The 12,500-nt window shown below is 52.4% G+C and overlaps 1 protein-coding gene across 2 annotated transcripts in view; it reads left to right on the forward strand.

Annotated features, from left to right (window-relative positions):
- Positions 1-12,500, forward strand: part of MEX3C (mex-3 RNA binding family member C) — a 31,105-nt gene that overhangs the window by 2,494 nt on the left and 16,111 nt on the right. The window contains exon 2 of one of the 2 annotated variants that reach the window (XM_075019457.1): positions 10,864-11,293. In XM_075019457.1, the coding sequence (XP_074875558.1) occupies positions 11,128-11,293 (166 nt within the window). In that variant the 5' untranslated portion in view covers positions 10,864-11,127. Of the gene's footprint in view, positions 1-10,135; positions 11,294-12,500 lie in introns of those variants that run through there. The other variant, XM_075019456.1, reaches the window with a different exon arrangement.

A 12,500-nucleotide genomic window follows, 5' to 3' on the forward strand; every position in this document is an offset into this window, starting at 1 on the left:
AAAAACTCCCAAGGCACTAAATATCATAAATGCAAGCCCTGGGTCTGGAAACTTTGTTTTTGAAGATAAAAGAAAACAGCTGCAATCCAGCCATCATCGCAGAAGCTGGGACATCACTAAAAACATCAAGTTTCACAAGCTTTTCAAGAAAAATCCTGGGGCTTGGCGAGGTTGAGGGTGCCTGGAGGGGAGGAGGACCAGACAGCGCTGCCGAGGCCGCGCGGGAGAGAGGGACCATATGGCACAGAGGGATGTTCGGGGAAGCAGGGGAGGAGGGGAGATGAGCAGATGGGAGGGGGAGCTGAAACGCAAACCGAAGGAGACAGCGTGTTTGGGTTTATTCTGCAGGAACGGAGACAGCAGCGCAGGGGAGGCGGTTTGAGAGACGATGCTCCCATCCCCGCTGGGGCCGGCGGGCAGCAGGGTGGTCCCTCCCCAGGGTGGACTAAAACCACACCGAATGCAATCGGGCAGGGAAAATACCAGACATGTCTGGATTACCATTAAAACCACGCCCAAATTTCCTTTTGTTACAGAGATACTCAACCTCTCCTCTGCCCTAGCTTTATCCACGCCAGGTCCACAAAGCATCGTGGCAGCTTCTGGACCCCACACGGGAAGAAAAACAAATGTGAAGTGTATGCTCAACCACGGGGTGCTTCTCTCCTGCCACACATCCTTATCACCGGCACAGCTCACCCTGCTTGTATTTGCTCAGAAAGCATTGCTTCCAAAGCTATCATCGGAGCTGCTTTGGCTTCTGCTCCACACGCTCTTCCCAGCAGGAGCATCGCAGCGGGGCAGCATGCAGCAGAGCTGGTCCCTTGGCATCACGGTGCGATGGGATCTGCTGCCTGTGGAGGATGCTCCGGCAGCATAAGGACCAAGCGGGTTCTCACCCGGTGCGGGGCATCTCCGATGCACACCCTGGCTGGCCAGAGGCCATGCCTGCAATCCACAGCAAAAACCAAATTACATAAACTTAAATTCCTGGCATGACTAGGCTGCCTTGCAAACCCCGCTGCCCTGAAAGCTGAAACAATTAGTATACTGTTTATTCATAAGATTAAACTCAGTGAGGTGTGAAACAGCAGCTGTAGTGTCAAGCACAAGGCATTATTTTGCTGCCACAAAACAGACACGAGCCCAGGCTCCTGGCCGGGTCTCCAGCAATGCTTTTTCACTCACCTGGAATGAAGGAGCTCACAGTCTTTTTTTTTTTTTTTTCAGACACACATGGATAAATCCTTGGCTTTAGGAAGGGAGCGGGGCCGTCCATCCTCCACAAAGCCTTCCACTGGCAATGGATTTGAAGAAATATTTCCCTTTTACAACCCCATTAAAACTCCCTCCTTATGCAACAAGATCATTATGGGACCGGTGTAAGAGAAAGGATTATAATAAAAATTACATATGTAGAGTCTGTAACTGGCACAGCCCTGGTACACAGCTGACTAAACTGTTGATTCCGGGCTGATCCAGTTATTTATATTCGCAGTATACACAGCGAACTCCCACTCCCTGGCAAGCTGGGTGGTACAGAGCTTTCCATGCCTTCCCAGGTCACCGCTGGCAGGCCACCCCACTGCTCTGTTTTACTTTAATGATGAGAATTACGTTTCCATAATGCCCAAGAATAAATCAAAAGGTCAAATAATACAGCCAGTATCAGTCATTTCTCAGCCTTCAGGTTAATGAAGCCAATTAGATCAACCCACCTCATCTCCCATTCCCCATAATCCACCCAGTTCCTCCCTGATTATGTTGCAGTGACTCATTCTTGCCAGGCTGAGTTGGTTTTATTCTCCAGAAATTGAACTTTTGGGTGTGATGGGCAAAGATGGGCTGAAGTGCCAGCAGTGCCTGAGCACTGCACCAGCAAGGACACTGCTGCACAAGCTATGCCTAGGGGACCGCATTTGTCCCCCTGCGCCACATCTTGGAGAAGGCAGAAAAAAGTCCCTCCCGATCTGATTTGGGAAAAAACTTTGTTCTGTTCCCCTATCTTATATGGGATTGACCCAGGTCATGGGTCAGTATTAGCAGCTGGGGTGTCAGAAACGATACCCAAAAGCTTCTCTGCTTTGCCACCACATTAGCACCTCCAGGAGAAGACATCACCATCCCGGGGGAACCAGCTTCTGTACACGACCACGAGGCCCTGCTGGGCCCCATCTCCAGCTGCAACCAGCCTCAGATGCCTCCAGAAAAAACAAAACAGGAAAACAAACTCATAAACCAAACCCAGCAAATACCCACTGATTGTGCACTGGGGGGAAAAAGTCCTCCCTGACCCTCCCAGGCTGCTGGCTGGAGCCCAAAATATCACAATTGATCGTAGTAACTGTCAAGCCAAATGATCATAACACTCTCTTCTGACCTCAGAAATCTATTAACTATATTAGATAACAGCTGTTTCCATGCCAGGTGGTGTCAAGACAACATCACTGCCCCAGGTCATTTGGATGGCAAAGAAAATTGCCTAAGGTCACCACCGCCTCTGCAGGAAGCCGCGCTCAGATGCTCAGCCGCCTGAAGGCAGAAAGAAACATTTTCTCTTCCTCTTTTGGCACCAATGTTGTCTCAGAACCCCTAGAAGTCTCCAAAATCAGTGTTTTCATCAGTGGTCTGTGCTTAAATACATAGTCATCCCTGTATTCTGTATCAGGCTATCTTCTATGTCATGTACATGGTAGACTAAAACGAAGCTCGGGATAAATTGGACTACCTGAAAAATATTCTTACTGGTGGGATATATTAGTCTGTTCAGGCTACACGGAAGGTGGGGGCAGCATTGTTAATCAAACACTTAAAATAGGCTCAGCACTGTACAAATGCACGGGGCTGAGCTAAAACTCCATCTGAGCCATATTTTTTACCAAACAGGGTTTGGCTCAGCACAGCTAGCAAGGAAGAGTCTCAGAAAAGTGGCTTCAACACACCTGGCGGATTATGGCTGAAAAATCAAAAGCTGGGGTTTTTTAACACACACACACACACACACACCCATTTTTAAGCCAGAATTGTTCTGGAGGTTGGCTGAAACGTCATGGAAAAAGATATCTGCCTGTCCTACTGACCCCCCTGTGCCCAGGCAGGCTACATTAAGTGATGTGACTGTGGTTCTTTCACTTAAAAATCCAGGCTGTGCATGTCCAGGACATCAGTGGCCCAGCAACAAAAAAACCTGCTTCTTTTCCTATCATGCCGAGGGTGAGAAAAGGAGAGAGTGGCATCGGAGCCCACTGTCCCTGCAGAGAGCTCTTGCTGCCCGCAGCCGCTGCCCGTCCGGGTGACAGGGATGCAGGCAGGGATGCAGGCAGTTGTCACCCCGCGCTGCAGCAGCCTCCCGTAGTCACCACAGTGCTGCTGCTTTCCTTTCTGGGCAACAGTTCACTTCACATCATCTCTTTTATTCACCTTTTTACGAGCGCTTGCAGGGATGCATGCATGTTTGCACATCTATCCAGAAAAGAGCATTTTTTTTTCCTGGAAATACCTGCATTTGCAAGCATTCAGACATGCTTATTGTTTGCTATGCCTTAATAAACCCCAGAAAACCTTTAGGTGTCCAATACAGGAAAGGAAGCAATGCTGGGTGACAGAAATCACACCTACGATGAATAATCAACCTTAATAATCCATACACTTCATCAACGGATATTAATTTGTATATAAATAGATCTTCAGGCAAAAAAATTAAGGACCTGCTGTTTAGAAAAAAATCAACCCTCCGTGGAGACACATGCACAGAAAAAACAGGCACAATTTTTCAACAGGTCCAAATGAGATGATGAGATGAAATGGTGCCAGCTGACTTACACAACATAAACATTTTATCCCTGTTTTTCCACTGAAATCAATTGCAGACTCCGATGTTACACAATTTCTTTCATTTTTACTTCTTTTCTTGCTTGGCTCTTTTAATACAGTTTTGGTGCTACAGCCTTGCAGAAGGAAATCTGCAGTCTGAAGAATATGAAGCTATTTCAGTTCACTCTTTGCTACAAGAAGCAATCTGCCTCCCAGGCATAATCCCAGTCTACCCTTGGTAGGAAACCAGTTTGGTTGCTGGCCCTGTAACTGGATCCACACGGAGAGGTGGTTGGCCAAATGGTTTTCATGTTTACACCAACAGCCAGCCAGAATTATGCTTCTCTTTCCAGCAGAGCAGGTCTGGCTTTCAACCAGAGTATTTTTAATCAGGTCACTCATTAGCATTTCCTCAGGTACCTGCTACCTGCAGCTTTGGTCTCAAAAACGCAGAAGCCACGCTGAGTTTAAAGTCTTTCCGAAATGCTCCAAAGAGCTCACCCCTCCTCATACCCACACAAGATCTATGAGAAGGCAAATACTCCTGAAATTCTGCCTCTCTTCTGAAAGAAGTGAGTAGGAACAGTTTTCTCACCCTACAGGCTTCACAGCTCCTTTAAGTTCACGTAGTCTCTGAACTTTTGCTGCCAAAAAGATGCTGGAAAAGTCTGTAACCCACATCCCTCCTCTGCTTTTACCCGTAGGTACCAGGCAGCAACATTCAACCCCCAAATTTTCAGATGTGCTCCTTTGTGTTTCCTCCAACGCCAATTCCAAACGACTTCCTGGCTCCTCTGCACCCCTTTTCTGGGATGCGCTGAAGGGGAGTGATGCTCAGAGCATCACATACTGAGGGCATTGCCTCTTGCCCCAGCGGGTTCCCATTGCCCCCCAGAGCTTCACCACCATCCTGTGTACCCACATGGACAGAAACACTCACACAAACACAAAACTGCACCAACGCCTTCATCCTGTTCCCCTCTCTGGCTGAGCAGGATAAAGGCTCATTAGTGGGAAATATATACATACATATATACAATACAGGTATATCTTCACCAAGCAGCTAGGCTGCCTTGGTGTTTGCTAGCGATCCCACGCTGGCTGGCATACCCACGCTCATGCCCCCGACCTGTGGTCCCACTGCAGACCTGGCACTCAGACCCCCGTACACACAGAAGAGAGTGCCTCACTCAGGAAATAATTAGAAATGGGTTTTAATGAGTGCACAGGACAGACCACACTGCTCACATGCAAGGCACAGCCAAGGGTGCCAACCAGCAACCTGCTTACACACAACCAGCTCTTTTAATCCTATTTTTCTCCTCTCAAAACACCTTGAACCCCACCTTCGTTTCCTCCTCTAAACATCCCATAAGTCTTGTGCAATCCTAAAATGCTCTTTCCCCATGTGTCCCATACCCCTAGGCAGTGACCACCCCCACCCCGCTGCCCAAAAGATGCTCTGGAGAGGGGCTCCATGGAGGCATCATTCGGGCTCCCCCGCCTGCCACCGCTCCTCTGCGTGCGCAGGGGAGGCTCTGATGGCACCGTGGGGCTACGGCCACCGGGCGTGACAGTCACGCCGAGAAGGAATTGCATTTTCATCCCGGATCTCTATGCAATGATGGCAGGAACAGAGTGAGGCGACACTGGCTTTGTAGTCCTTCCAAGCCTTTGATGAGGATGCGATCAGTGTTGGGCTGCTCGAAGCACACCTGGCAGCCCCGAGCTGTTAGCTTCCCCTTCCTTTCCTATGTCGCAGAAATGTTTGTAGCCTCCGGCCATCTCCTCCTGCTAGTGAGATCTTGCCCTTGGCAGGTGGTGGGACCGGGGCTTTCTAACCTGAGCGTCTTCCCGCTGCCACCTGCCCTACGTGCATGCTGCGGTGCTACCAAGAAAACGACCACTGGACTAGAGGAATGAAGGGGAAAAAAATGGAGAAATCTGAAAAAAGCATTGAGAATTTGGGAGAAGGGAGCAGGGAACAGTTCGTGAAGAGCAGCCAGAGATGGTATGTTAGGGCAGGAGTTAAGAAAGTTAATAAATCCACTTGAAAAGCAAAGTTCAGCTACACAGCCACAGGACGGATTTTGATGCTCTGCAGAAACTGGAGAAGAACCCTCTTTTTCCCCAGAAGACACTTCTCATGGCTAGGAGCCCTCAGGCACCCTGAGCACTGGTTTCATGGAGGCAGGTACAAGGTTAATGCCGAAAACAGCAAAATTGTCGGCAGGGCAAATAGCATACCTCAGTAAGGAGATAAACAACATCTGGGCAGATGTCGCCGAGGTTAACCTTTGTCTTTGGGAAAGCAACATCCTGATTTAGGGGCTGGCACCAATGGATTTAGATCTGAGAAATTTTTTCAGGTAAAAGCTTCTGGATGGGAATTAGTTTGATGCTTGAAAAATTGGCAGGTCTTAGTAGTGGAGGTGAAAGAAATGTTGTAGAGAGAGATCAAAGCGAACTTTGACTCCACTTTTACCTGGTGACTTAGGATGGACAGAAAGAAAATTACTACTTAGTAAACGGAAAGCAAAGCATTGTGAAACAGCCTGACAGCCCAGCTCTAACATTTGGTATGCAATCTGGAAACAACACAAGAAAAATACTGTCTACAAGGCTTCATGATATTCAGAGACATTTCCAGAGAACTGGAAATATGGCCATCCCAAAGCCTTCAACCAGTACAAAAAGCTCTAGGCAACGCTAGCGCAAAGATTTGGGCAACAAACATGACGGGCAGAGCGCAGAGGAGGGAAGGAGAGCAAGGAAATGGTCTGGAGAACATCCACTGCTGTGCAACCAACGGTCAGCCTAACAATAGTTTTTGCTTATTCTTCGTGTGCTCCTCACTTGTTTCCCAACCAACAGCGATGGGCAGAGCTGGATGAAATCATGGAAACTTTGACAGAGTTCATCAGAAAAAAGGAGCTTTCAGGCCATCAAATCTAATCGCAGAACTTCACCCAGTTACCACGGCTGTAACCTAGTAATCCGTGTATAAATATCTTATAGAGATCCACTATTCTTCATTTCAGGTCATCAAAAGCTGAAGACTCTACTGCTCCCCTTTAGTCTCATATTTAATCCTCTTCTCAATGTTTTTACAAATGCTGTCAAAATAAATTTTAATTTATTTATCAGCTTTAGAGGGCTTCAAAAGCCATGACCAAAGAGCAGAGCTTGTCTGCGGAAGACAACGTGACTGCCATTTACTCTACTTAAGAACAAGTCTTTAAAGTCAGAAAGAAATACTATGTATAACGTACAGTTATGGTCCAGTTTCACTTTTTCCAACACAAAACAAGAGTTTCCTGCCACAGAGGGGACATGCCAATGGATCAGGAGGAGGACAGGGAGAGAAGAGAGCAGGGGGGAGCGGCTGAATGGGTTCCTCTGGCTACCCCCAAACCAGGGCACTCCAGCTCCTCAGCTTGGGTGAACGCCCCGGCTGCCCTGTGATGTTATTTCAGACCAAGACCTATGAATGCGTCAACTACCTCTTTCTCCCTGCCCACTCCCCGCAGCACTCCCCTTCCCACGGGAAGAAAACTTGGGCGAACAGGCCAAAGGGAGCTGCCGTGCACTGCAACGTGTCCAGACAACGCAGAAATCAGCACTGTCAGGCATATCATGGAAAAAACCCACCACGCAGAGAGAGCCTCTGGTTTCTCTTCCTTCCAACCTCATCGGGAAATTGTCCTGTCTTGCCCTGCCTGTCCCCCCGCCGCTGTTGGACACCTCCCAAGCACCTGCAGGGAGTGTTTGAAAATACAATGTGGAAACCCCAGAACCCCCCATAAAAGGTCCCTGCAGGTGTCCTTACTATCGGCATGTTAATGCACGGGGCTGGAGGAAGAGGCATCCCTTTGATGCTCCGAGACCTGCAGCTCAAGGCAAGCTGAACTGCCGAGTTCTTCCTCTCACGTGTACCTGGAAACCCCTGCCCTTCCCACCTAGAAAAACACATTTATTTCACCATTCCCTTCATTTCGCGTTACCTCTCTGCTTCACAAATGATAGAGTTTTTATTAAATCTGAAGTCACCTAGAGTGGACAACGCCAGGAATGGAGGATTTTACATGGCACAGAAGATCCAGCCACGAGGTCACCCTGGGACAGCAGGTCACCCAAGGCTGGGTGCACCCCCAAACCCTGCAACCCCCATGCCTGTAAATACTTGTGCCTACGTACAAGTGGGAGAGTTCCCACGGAGCTTGACTTTAGATTTAAAAATGAATGCTACAGAACACCAAATTTAACCTATAATGAAATAGAAGAGGGAAGCATGTGAATCTGAGCGGGATTTATTAAGAAAAGCGTAAGTGGTGGCATTGCACGACATGTTCCACACAGTATAAAGGTCCAGCTGAGCTTTTCTCTACATCTGATTTTATCAAGAAAGGGAAAAAAAGCAGCAAGAACACAAAAGCCTGCATGAGCCTTATCAACAGCCTGGGGAGGATTCATCCCTGCAGCAATCTCTCTATGCTCTCTCTTCCTCAACCCTACTTTCAACTCCCTGGTAGCACAAGAACCCCTTCTTATCATCATTAACAATTTTAACGTATGGATTGTTTCAAGCCAATTACATCAGTCCATTATAGACGGTTTCCCAAAGTTGCGTTTCTAATTCCAGTAATTTACACTTGGAAACAAAGGGGAAAGGTTGCTGGAAGTTTTCAAAATAATCAAGAGCTTTGGTTATTAGTGACGTTTTTGAAATACAACCTGAAGCCTAACAATGGTGTCAGGAAAGTCTTTACTGAGTATTTGTGTAGGCTAATGGAGCAAATGTGAGCAGGGGGAGTTAACAGTCTCTCTCACTGCATCCAAGGTTTTTGGCTGTTACCTCTGACCCAAGGTAGGAATGATGTTTTCGGCCCCTGTTGCTCAAAAAATATATCCGAGAACACTTTTTGTCATGACTATGGACTCCAGCAGACAATTATCTAATTCTCGGTTTTACGAGTATTTTCCACAAGTAGATGGAGGGGCTATTGTGTTCATTTATCTATTTGCTAGTTGAAAAGAGGAAACAAAGGCCCCCGCTCGCCTGGAGCCCAGTGTGGGTGTTGTGCCCCCAGCACGGTGACCTAGAGAGCATCTCCACAAAGGCCCAGGAGCTCTGCTCAGCTCTGACCTGGAAGGAGGACCTCTGAGGACAAGTGTCGGCTTCCACGGATGGAGCGGTCGCAGCAAGGCAATTTGGACTTCGGTCTCGCTGCGAGCAGCATCCGCCCGGGTGCCAATTAACACCCCCGGTGATTGCAATGACGTGGACATCTGGCTGCTGAGAACAACACGTGCTGAGTCCAACTGCTGCCGTCTGGAGAGCTTTTCCTCTGGTTGAGACCTCGTTTCTTTTCAAAAGCCTTCCCCCCCCGGCTCCCTACGGGCTTTGCCACGCTTGCCAGACCCATCCTCCTTCTCCTGGACCCATCAGCCACCTGTGGCACAGCAAATCACGCTCCTCTCTCTCGGCAACCTCCCCTTCCCTGGCCGACGGTGCGCAGACCGATTCTTCCACTGCAGACCTCCGCCTTTCTACCCCAGCTAAAGATCTGCTGTCCCTCTCGCATCTCATGGTTGTCTGCAAGCTCACAGCTATGTGGTGAATACAGAACTTTTCAGCTCTGCCAGCCCACGCTCCTACCCTGACGTCTCCCTTTCCCAGCACTGGGAACGACGCTGGCATCTGTAACCTAGAGTTGGATTTTTCCCCAGAACCTTTTCTCAGCATAAAAACATCTTCAGAGAGCAGCTACCCCACCCCAATTCTTGCTCCGACGTTCGTATTTCAACCATTTGCACCTGGCTTTTCCTGACTACGTCAAGAACAACCCTGCTGCCCTCACGCCGAGCCCGAAGGCCGCTGTTGAAGACCATTTTCCAGCCTGTTTTTGTGGAGGACCGTGTCACCCTCTGCTTTGTCTTCCTCCCTGGGCTCTCTGCCCGGGCCCACGAACCAGGGCCCAGTGGTCTTCACTCCCTGCTCGCCATTTCACTTCAGAGTCAAGGCGTCCTTTCCCATTCCTGACTCTCGGCGATCACGTTTCCAAACAAGTTTCTTTGTGTTTTGCCTGAAATTTTTCACCCGCCACTCGAAGAGGCTAAGGGGCCGAGGTGAAAAATTGCACAGCTCTAACCGGCGCCGAGTTCCCGCCTCAGAAAGCCTTCACCTCAGCGGAGAAGCCCACGGGCAGAACACGAGGGGAAGGAGGGCAGGGGAAAGGAGGGCGTCCATCAAAGGCTTTTTTATTTTATTTGATCTTTTGGAAGGCGGGGGGCGGGGGGAATGTCTCACACCGTTTCACCACGGATAGCTGAATTTAAACCCAGAACGCCCAGCCCGGCTTTCCTCACAGCTCCCCGACCCTGAGGAACCGCACCTCAGCCTCCCCACACAGCAGCAGCGAACCACCGCCCCCCCCCCCCTCACACACACTCCCCGCCTCACAAGCCCCGCCCAGGAACCGGCTCCGCCGCCCAATAGCGCGCCGGCGAGCGCGGGGCGGGGCCGCGCCTCCTCCTCCTCCTCCTCGTCCCCCCCCCCCCCCCGCCGCCGCCGCCGCCGCCGCCGCCGCCCGCGGCCGCCGCCGAGGGGAGCGCCATGGGACAAAAGGCGCGCTGAGGAGCTCGGCCCCCTCAGCGCCCAAGCCCGCACCCGCCGCCACGCTCGGTGCCCGCCGCCGCGGCATGCCGACCCCCCGCCGCTAAGGCCCCCGGCCTCCTCGGCCCTGGCCCGCAGCGCCTTGCCCCGCCATGCCGAGCGGGAGCGCTGCCGCGGCCTCCCCCCCCCCCCCCGCCGCCGCCGCCGCCGAGCCCGCCGAGCCGCCGCGTCTCCCCCCCCACCCGCCGCCACCGCCGCAGCCGCTGGTGCTTCTCCAGCAGCGACTCGCCGGCCTCGGCCTCCGCGACCGCGGCCTGCCCGCCGGCGGAGGAGGGACGGGGGCGGCCCGGCGGCGGCGGCGGCGGCGGGCGGGCTTGGCCCCGCCGCCGCCCGACCCCCCCGGAGAGCCGGGGCCTGGCGGGGCGGAGGTGGAGGAGGAGGAGGAGGAGGAGGCGGCGGTGGGGGACGAGGGAGACCTGGAGCTGGAGGAGGAGGAGGAGGAGCTGCTGGCGGGGGAGGACGACGAGGAGGAGGAGGAGGAGGACCCGGCCGCGCTGCTGCTGCTCTCCTCGTCCTCCTCGCCCTCCCAGCCGCTCCCGCTGCTGCCGGCGCTGGGCTCCGTCCTGCTCTCGCCCTCCTTCGATGCTCAGGAGGCGGCGGCGGCGGGAGCGCTCTGCGGGGCGGACGATCCTCAGGGCATGATGGCGGCGATGCTGTCCCACGCCTACGGCGGCGGCGGCGGCGGGGGGGCGGCGGGCCTCAACGGCGAGCAGGCGGCACTGCTCCGCCGAAAGAGCGTCAACACCACCGAGTGCGTGCCCGTGCCCAGCTCCGAGCACGTCGCCGAGATCGTGGGCCGCCAGGGTGAGTGGGGGACCGGGGACGGGAGGCACCCCCCCGCCCCTCAGTCCACGGGTGGGCGGCCTAGGGGCCTGCTGCTTCTTCCCTCGGGGGTTCGTGGTAAGCCTCTACCCGCACACACACCCCCCCACCACGGGGATGTGCCCCTTTGGGGGCGGCTGGAGGAGCCCCTCGCCTCGGTAGTAGCTTCGTGGGCCTCCCCCCCGGGGCCTACCTCTCCCCTGCCAAAGCCCGGCTTCCCCACCGGGGACAGGGTGCCGGCAGCAGGCCGGCCCTGCCCGGGAGGCGAGAGCGAGCGCTGGGTTAGCTCAGAGCTTCGGTTCTTGGTGGACGGGAGCTGCGAAGCCCAGCGCGTCGTCTGGCCACGTTACAGGTAGGTGTTGGCAGGGGCTTTGGTCTTGGGTGACGCTCGGCTGGCGGTCTTCGGTGGGAAGCCGCATTTCACCCGAGGAACCCGGCAGCGTGTTCTGCAGAAGAGACTTTGGGGCGAAGGCCTTGGACTTGCTTGCCTTGCAGGGCAGGGTAAGGGGCTGACACTCTTCCTACAGCTTTCCGCCGCGCTCACCGAGACAAAGCGGGACCTCGGGAGCCAGCGAGATGGAGACGAGGAGCCACGTGCAGCCCTCTCCTGTGTGAAAGCCCTTGTCTTTCTGCTGGGGTTGTGGCTTCCTGTTGATCGCTATTGCAACGCGCCGTGGGTCTCTCTTACGCCGTTAGGATAAGGTCATATCGGTGATGTCACGTTCGTTGTTGGCCTTTTATGTGGTCTCATGGGAGCGGTGCTTGGAGGAGTTAGAAAGGTGACGTTTCGTGCCAGCTTCCCGGCGGTGAACCTAATTTTAAAAGCACTTTTTATGTATCAAGCGAAGCGCTGAGCAGTGTCAAGTGTAGGTGTGGAAATGCAGGCAGTGAAGTTGCAGCTCTCTTCCTCTTCCCTTTCTGTGTTATTCTTTATTGGTTTGGGGGTGGTGTGTCTCATGTGCCGATCAGCTCTGATAACAAGCAGTTATGCTGTCTGGTCTTCCTACATCAATGTGGCTTTTGTTTCTTTTTTTTAATCTTTGAGCATGGAAGAAATGGTAATATCGGTCTACACTGATGTGGGACTAAAGAAATGGCCACTGAGCACCAATGCTTAGGCAGACTTTTGTTTTTCTGTTCCTACGTTTATTTTAGGCTTTCAGCAGTCAAGGGTGGGTTTTTTGCTGGG

Source organism: Buteo buteo, chromosome Z (assembly GCF_964188355.1).
Source record: "Buteo buteo chromosome Z, bButBut1.hap1.1, whole genome shotgun sequence".
NCBI classification, from domain to species: domain Eukaryota; kingdom Metazoa; phylum Chordata; class Aves; order Accipitriformes; family Accipitridae; genus Buteo; species Buteo buteo.